At 41.2% G+C, this 8,254-nt stretch overlaps 1 protein-coding gene across 1 annotated transcript; it reads right to left on the bottom strand.

Annotated features, from left to right (window-relative positions):
* Positions 1-6,429: 6,429 nt before the first annotated feature.
* On the bottom strand, positions 6,430-7,654 carry LOC131109180 (growth arrest and DNA damage-inducible protein GADD45 gamma-like). The gene is made up of 3 exons (XM_058060877.1): positions 7,479-7,654; positions 7,188-7,395; positions 6,430-7,073 (listed from the first exon to the last, which is right to left on the bottom strand). The coding sequence occupies exons 1-3, from the start codon at positions 7,577-7,579 to the stop codon at positions 6,960-6,962; spliced, it is 423 nt and encodes a 140-aa protein (XP_057916860.1). The 5' UTR covers positions 7,580-7,654; the 3' UTR covers positions 6,430-6,959.
* Positions 7,655-8,254: the final 600 nt, after the last annotated feature.

Genomic DNA, 8,254 nt, shown 5'->3' with positions numbered 1-8,254 from the left:
ATTTATTAAAATATTCCACTCTTCTGTGTAAATACAGTGATAGAACATTGTTTCACTTTTTTTTACTGAAATAAAATACTTTAAATTACCATTAGCATTAGCACCGTATAACTGTAGCGACAGGGTTTACTTTGCACCACAAGATGACAGTAGAGCTCCTGTAACGCCCAAGAGCACCGGATCCATGTCACCACTAGATAGAGCCATACTACCAAAGTCAAAATATTGGAACTTTTGAGTCCAGTGTTTTTCAACCTTTTTTTTGAGCCACGGCACGTTTTTTTTACTTTGGAAAAATCTTGCTGCACACCACTAACCACGTCACGTGCATCACTGGGTCTAATGGAGGAACAAGGCAATCAGCTACGTGTTTCCACACGGACGAATATTCCATTGCTCTGCCAGTTTTTGTGCCGCGGCACAGTAGTTTAAAATAACTGCTATAACTATAGAATGTCAAAATAATAAATTAAGTAACCCTGAATGGATGGGTAAGTTGTTTTACTGTAATGATATACACATTAAATATGTTTTATTTCTATCGAGTCCAAGAAAATCTTTGTAGCTTTGATGATATATTAAAAATATATAAAGGTAACAGTGCGCCTAGTCTACACTGTAGTGCATGGCAACACTCTATGATATTCCAAACTATATTTTTGTTGACCATATGACCAAATAAATCAAAAACATTGAGGATACATATTTAAATATATTAAAATCATGGAACTAAATTCCACAATTTCCAGTCATTTGTGTATGAATTGAACAATTTGGTATCAGCTATTTTATTGTCATTTTGTTGTTGATTTCAAGCTAGTCAGCATTGCAGACTAGCTATAAGCGACTAATGTATACTAGTGGCACAAGCCTACAGCCAATCAGAAACTTTATTTGTTGTTGCTGGGTAGCCATGCACCCCAGCTTCAACCGCTATTGGTTCAAGCTGGATTTCTTTGCGTGTTTTGAGAACAGATGACATGCGTGCGTCCATATGGTAGACCTGAGGGCCTCTTTTTGTCCTGTGACTGATGTGCCTCACGACAACTTTAAAGGCTTCCTCCTCCACTTTAAGTCCTCCTCCCCCTGCTGCTGATCTGCTGGCTCAATAGAGAGTCAGCACCACGTTGATGTGGCAAAGTGTGCCTTTTGCTTTGTATACATCGCCATCCCCCCACACCCCCTCCCCTCACACCCACACCCTGAGCCCTCCTGCAGCCTGCACACTCACAAGTCCAGACTTTGTGTGTTGGGGTGAAAGGCACAGTCTCAAATGTCCAATGCAGCCGCAGCAGCTGCTCCTGGACCTCTCTATTCTTTAGCACAAAAGACCAAACAGGGCCAGGGGTCCCCATGCACTTTTGTTTGAGGACCCTCCCCTCGTTTTTCTGCTCTTTGCACCCATTGAGTTGGGTGCAGGAGTGTTGGCTGTAGCTTTTGTTTCAGAGAGAGTGAGTCAGAGCAGGGATGCGGTACAAGCGATTTTAGCCACCTGATCTTATTCTGCAGAAAACACGAGTTTAGGTTCAATCAAAAGCGGGGACCGTTTGCTAATACTGCACTAATAATATACATGCAAAACAACGCATGGGATGGATGCCTTGCATGTGTATTTGTGTGTAACTGTTTATTTCAGCACAAGCACAATCCACGTGGTGCGGGTGCATTGTGTGTATCACATTTGTTGTGTGAGGTGGTTGGGTTCATGACCTCCTGGTTGGGTTTGTGTTGTGTTCCGATGGTTAGAAATGTCAAGCATAAGCATAAGCATAGCCCAGGATTGAGTAGAGAAACGATGTCCAAAGTGAGTCCCAATAACATGCATTGTTAGCTAGCTCATATTTACTCATTTTCTTGCGTTATAATGCACAGAAAATTGAAAGAAATTCATAAAGGCCCCAACCCTCCACTATTGAATGGCGTTGCAGGCCAGTGCTGGAGCAACAGCTGCGTGTGTGTGTGTGTATGGTAATCATGGTAATGATGCAGCATAATATTAGCATAGTTACCAGACAGCAATTAAGTTCCCTCAAAGTATGAAGCCACTTTTATCAATGCCTCAAATTCTGTTAATTCTAAAGCTAATACTAATATTTTGAGCATGATTCAGCTTGTTTGGCAGTAATTCAAGCCTGCTCAACTTTTTCCAAATGCAGTCAAACGCTTTCTTTGATAATCAATTTGATCTTCCATTAATTAAAGTGATGGGGGTTGCACCAAAACACACACACACACACACATGCACAGACTCTGAATCCAGTCCATCAGTACCATCTGCTGCAGATCTGTAGCACATAGAAAGCTTTATGTGGGAGGAGGACTTTTATGTTGAAGGGACACTTGAGAAGCAGCATGTGGCTGCAGCAGCAGACCTCTTCATGGCTCAAGTTGAGGCAGGGGCCAGACAAGGCTGCACAGGGTGAGGGGGTTCAAAGCGTGTTTGCAAAGTACCATTTGTTTCTGCTGCACTTTTAAGAGGTGTTTATTTTAGATTCTATGCAAATATCAGTGTAAATGATGCATTTCTATATGAAAATGTCAACTATTTTGAAAAATTTTGTGATGTATTTGATGAATTTCTGGGCCCTGAGGGCACATCTTCTTCCTGTGTTCTCCGTCATCCCCTCCGACCTTATCTTCTTTTCTCCAAGTCATTAAAGTGAACAGCAGATGGAGTGTTGGCGTGGTTGCCAGGGAGATTTAAAGTGCTGATTTCAGCTGGTCCTGCTTTGTGTGTGACAGTGGGGCGTGGAGGCAACGGCAGCTGTTGACTGCAATGGTGACTCAAGACTGGCAGGTCAGGCTGACTTTTCAGTTGGAATACAAAGTCACAAAAGACACGGAAAAATGTAATCACAATAACATAAAGTAGGTGTGCAGGTCCAAATCATCACATTCATTTTGATCAGTAGGTAGGTGGGCACACATCCACCGTCTAATTAGTATGTGTGGACTCATTGATCCAAATATTGGTAATACTGAAGGATGCTAGCTGTATTGGATCGATTTGTTTGAATTTGCACAATTTGGACACCAAAACACTACTACACACTACTATGTACAGTACATCCCCACTTTTTGTAAGGATTACTCTCTGGGACTATCAGCAAATGTAAACAAATCAAACAAAACGCAAATACAGTTGTGTTTTGTTTATTTTCATTAATCCATTCCAAAAGGTCAGACTTAAACCAAAACTGACTCTAACCAAGGCAATTCCCAACAATGTAAATTCAATTAATCCATTCGAAACACCCCAAATTGTTAACACAGAACACATTTTACAGACAACAATTATAGTTTTACATGCAGAAAATTGTGCAATAATGCCAAGAAAAGCACTCAGGGAGTTCAGACTTCCACCAAATCCATAAATGTTAGTCCTACATTTATTTTATCTACATATTTCGATTCCTTGACCGTTGTCAAGGAACAATAGGATTCATGATACTATCAATATTAGTTGTTTCATCTAGAGCAGGGGTCTCATGTCATGGTCTCTAATGTTCATGTTAAAGGTTAAATAACTGTTAATAGTTATCCTCCCTATCCATGTGGAAGTGGTAAGTTTTTGGCTATTTAAGTTTAAAGGAAATAACTTGAAGGCTACCGTTTAGGTCGCTAGCTCTCTGTAGTTTGCGAGTTAGCATGTGTCTCAAGACCCTGCAGTTGCGCAATATGTTGTAAATAAAAAGAGTATAAATGTGACTATAGTCGTGTTTTGTCATGTCTACAGGGCTCTAATAATGCTTTGTTCATTTTAATCTGAAAAAAATAATTTGTCTACTCACCAACTATATGTGGTTTCTTAAGTTTTTATTATTTGCCGTTTTATTATTATTATTATATTTATTTATTACGGATTGATTGATTTTCTTTATTCTTGATTTGTTTATTTATTTTTCATCTTATTTCGTGTAGAAAAATAAAAAGTAAGATATTTGAGAACAGTGGAATGTTTTATCAGAGCTTTTCTTGTAGAAAATTGGAACCAAAGCAAAGTTTTTTAAATTTTTTGGTTTTTAATAAATGCGTTTTTTTGTTGTTGTTGTTTGGAAAACCTGATGCGGCCCAGTCTCACCCAGGCCCGAGCTCCAGTGGCCCCCAAGTAAATTGAGTTTGAGACCCCTGATCTAGAGATATGAGGAAAAAACAGGAAGCAGAACTGGAGGTAGCAGAGATGAGGATGCTGAAGTTCTCAATGGGAGTGACCAGGATGGATAGGATCAGGAACGAGTACATCAGAGGGACATTACATGTTAGAGGCCAGACTGAGGTCCAGAGGAGAAATAGTGAATATATTGGTAGAAGGATGCTGCCAGGTAGGAAGTGTAAATGACCAAAGAGGAGGTTTATGGATGTAGTGAAGGAGAACATGAGGGTAGTTGGTGTGAGAGAGACAGATGCAGAAGACAGGGTTGGATGAAGGAGATTAATTTACTGCGGTGACCCCTGAAGGGAAAAGCCGAAAAAGAAAGAAGATGCTATCAATTAGTTCAGTAGTTATCCAAAATAATCGCATTATACATAATTTTCCATATAATTCTTGGGTGAGCTGGAGCGTACCCCAGATGACCTTGGGTGAGTGGCAAGGTACACTAAGGCCCAAACCCAGGACAATAAATGAATGTTGACATGTTCTGATAAAACTGCCTTCATAACTAGCCAACATAGTCCAGTAGCTTTTTAGTGGCCAAATCCTCTCAGACCTAACATGCATGGAAAACATGTGGAGAACATGCAAGCTCAAAACAGACCACATGTGCACTGATGCAACCAAGATGTCACACAGGTGTATCTACAGGTGTGACCACCCACATCATTTTTAGTCACTGTTTTTTTTTCCCGCAGAAAACACATCTCATTCAATATAAGTAATCAATACTTATATTGAATATAATATATATAATATATATAAGAAGATGATCACACAGTCACCTCGACTACTACTGTCACTCAGGGACTTCAAGTCAAGGACAAAGATCTATTTGGTAGATTGGTAGACAACAGAATTAATGGTCTCCCAGGTCCTGAAGCAGCAAAACAGCCCCAAACCATCACACTACCACCACCATATTTTACTGTTGGTATGATGTTCTTTTTATAAAATGCCTAATGGGACACACACCTTCCAAAAAGTTCAACTTCAAGATGTTTTCTGGCAAAACTGAGATGAGCCTTGATGTTCTTTTTGTTCAGCTGTGGTTTTTGTTTTCGAACCATGCATGCTGTTTCTGCCCAGTGTCTTTCTTATGGTGGAGTCATGAACACTGACTTTAACTGAGGCAAGTGAGGCTTTCAGTTTCTTTGGATGTTTTCGTGGGGTCTTTTGTGACCTCTCGGATGAGTCGTCCCTGCACTCTTGGGGTTATATTGGTTGGCCGGGTAACTTTGGGAAGGTTCACCACTGTTCCATGTTTTTGCCATTTCTGGATAATAGCTCACAATGTGGTTTGCTGGAGTCCTAAAGTTTTAGAAATGGCTTTAAAACCTTCTCCAGAATGATAGATCTCAATTAATCTCATAATTAATCCTAAATAGTCTCTCAAATTACCCTACCTCTCGCCCGAAGATAGCTGGGATAGGCTCCAGCATACCCCCGCGACCCTAATAAGGATAAGCAGCAAAGAAAAACAGATGGATGGATTTTGTAAAATTTCAAATAAAACATATCAGCAATATATTGCCCGAAGACAGCTGGGATAGGCTCCAGCACACCCCACGACCCTCGTGAGGAAAAGCAGTAGAAAATGAATGAATGAATAACACCTTTTCACATTTCCCTTCAATGCATAAACTCTTGAACGCTACACGGCTACAAGCCTTTTCACTTCCTGGTTGTTGCAGAGCACTCTTTTACAAGGTAAAGATGCATGCCGAGCTCTTATAAAAAGCGCTTCTGCCAACCTGCGGCCATTTTTATGGCTTAAAAACACACCAAACATGATCTCTTCTATTGCGCGGTTGCATCATCACCTCTTTTTGCCTCTCATTCAAACGTATAAATATGTTGAATTGAACGAATGTGTTAAACTATACATACTGTATTGTCAGAAAGTAGAAAATGAATGAATGAATTAATGAATATATTAGCAATACTGGCCCTCTCTTTTCAGATTGATATAAAAATGTGCGGCATCGCCCACCCCTGTTTGAGATCAAATGTTTAATAATGTGGATTTTGCAGTGAGGGAGAAAAACGAGAGAAATTATGACTTGAAATGTTTTATTCGCAGGCTAAAATAGAATGACATCCACCTAATATGTTCATTCATTAAACAAAGCCAAACTACAATTTTACTCTTTATGTTCATTTTTTTAAACATAAGGTACAACACATTATGAAGTTTACCTGTAAATTATACTAGTATATCAGGTTAATAGTAATTGTCTTATTTTTTGTCTTATTTTCAATCTGCCATATTCCAAAGTGAAACCTTCAGAGAAAAGGCATAGTTTTCTTCTTTTTAAAAACATTTTAGCATGATTTTGTCGATGTTAAATTTCTAAAGTGAAACCTTTAGAGAATTAAGACAATTCTGGAAAGTGAGAAACGTTTCCGCTGACTGCAACTGTTGTCATGTTGCTCAGCCAAGAGGCCATCATTAAAAAGTCCTTTTTTTGACGAGTCCTCTTCCTCAGCACCGCTTCTTCTCCTGCTGCGCGTGCTTCTCCTTCCTCTCCAAACCTCATCCGCACAAAGAATGAGGGTCGATGTGTCGCTCTTGAGGCATACCCGACCTCATTCACACAAAGAATGAGAGTCATCTTGGCATGGACGGGACAAGAGGCGACGGTTCCACGGGTGGCCCCCTCGGGCCGGCGCCGTGCTGCCTGGATTGGGGAATCCTCCTCAGGAGTATCCAGGGATGAGCAGAAACAGGCTCATCCTGTCCATCAGGATGAGTATTTCCAGATGAGAAGCTTGACAAGCATCTGAGACCGGAGAGGAACCCGCATCAGCGTCCGGGGAGGCTGATTTCGGGGACCCAGTCGTTCAGACGCCGGCTTTCCTCGCAGAATAGGTGCAGCTTCTCCAGAGCCGGATCCTCCCAAGAACCATCAGATGGGTTCTGTTCAAACAGGAAGAGGAGACAGGATTTAGTTATTTAAAAACTGTCTTTACGGTCCTTCTGATTTTGGATCAACATTTGCAATAAAAGCTGCCGATGTAACATTACACGTACCGTGATGAGGACACAGTGGGCGTCTTCAAGCTGCATCGACTTGTCAGCGACAATCTCAGCCAGACGCTGCGTGTCACTCACTCTGACGATGCTGATGTCGTTATCAAAGCAGAAGGACTGAATGAGCGTGAAGTGGATCTGCAGAGCAATGTCACGTTCAAATTCCTCATCTGTGGCCAGCACGCAGAAGGACACGCTGTCTGGATCTCTGTGCAAAGCAAGTAAAAAAACATGTTAGCTTCATTCTCATGATGAAGTAATACAATTTGCAAACGTTTGAGTCCAACTTACTCAGTCATGATTTTGGCACTCTCATAGACTCCAACAGTGAGTCGGTTCTCGCCTTGGGCGCAGAGCAAAGCTTCCTTTAGGGATTTCCCAGCAGACTGCATGGTGAGCTTGTATGTGGCTTACAGTAGGTTTGATGTTGAAGCAGTTTGTGCTGCTTTCAGGGACTCTACCAGCTTTTATACCAAACACCCAGCACACGCCGTCTCTCCCATTGGCTCTTTCAGGCACAATGGCTACAACAGGCCTGCTGCCCCCCCCCACCCCCCGCCTGCCCTCTGGGACACGTGCCTTTAGAAGTCTTCTTGAAAGGAAGAATGAAATGTAGAGACTTTCTGACCTTTTGATGATTCTTCTAATGAAACCACACAGGAGGATCACACTTCTGCCGTTACGCACCATTCATAAGTTTAGACACCATATGTGTCACTCGTGCAGATATTGCAGTTATTGGAAGTTCAATGTAGTTCTACACAATGATGTTATAACTGTTGCAATGCAGGTATTACTCCACCGACCTTTACTTGTTTTGCCTTTTGACACAATTTATAACATAAATAAACTTACTTTTACGAGTACTGAAAGGAAACTTAGTACTTTTTCTGATTGAATTATCCATCCATTCATTTTCTATGCCGCTTATCCTCATTTGAGTCGCGGGGGTATGCTGGAGCCTATCCCAGCTGACTTCCGGCAAGAGGCAGGGTACACAGTGGACCGGTCACCAGTCAGTCGCAGAGCCTCTAATTCATTAATTTATTCATTTTCTACTGCTTAAC

The sequence above is a fragment of the Doryrhamphus excisus genome, chromosome 2, assembly GCF_030265055.1.
Source record: "Doryrhamphus excisus isolate RoL2022-K1 chromosome 2, RoL_Dexc_1.0, whole genome shotgun sequence".
Lineage (NCBI taxonomy): Eukaryota > Metazoa > Chordata > Actinopteri > Syngnathiformes > Syngnathidae > Doryrhamphus > Doryrhamphus excisus.
The sequence above is the reverse complement of the archived record's forward strand: the minus strand, read 5'-3'. Positions and strand labels throughout refer to the sequence as shown.

Coding starts and splice junctions, on each gene's coding strand:
- LOC131109180 (XM_058060877.1), bottom strand. CDS start 7,579: ATGCAGTCTGCTGGGAAATCCCTAAAGGAAGCTTTGCTCTGCGCCCAA. Junction 7,396..7,478: donor AGTGCCAAAATCATGACTGA/GTAAGTTGGACT, acceptor TGCTTTGCACAG/AGATCCAGACAGCGTGTCCT. Junction 7,074..7,187: donor CCCACTGTGTCCTCATCACG/GTACGTGTAATG, acceptor CTGTTTGAACAG/AACCCATCTGATGGTTCTTG.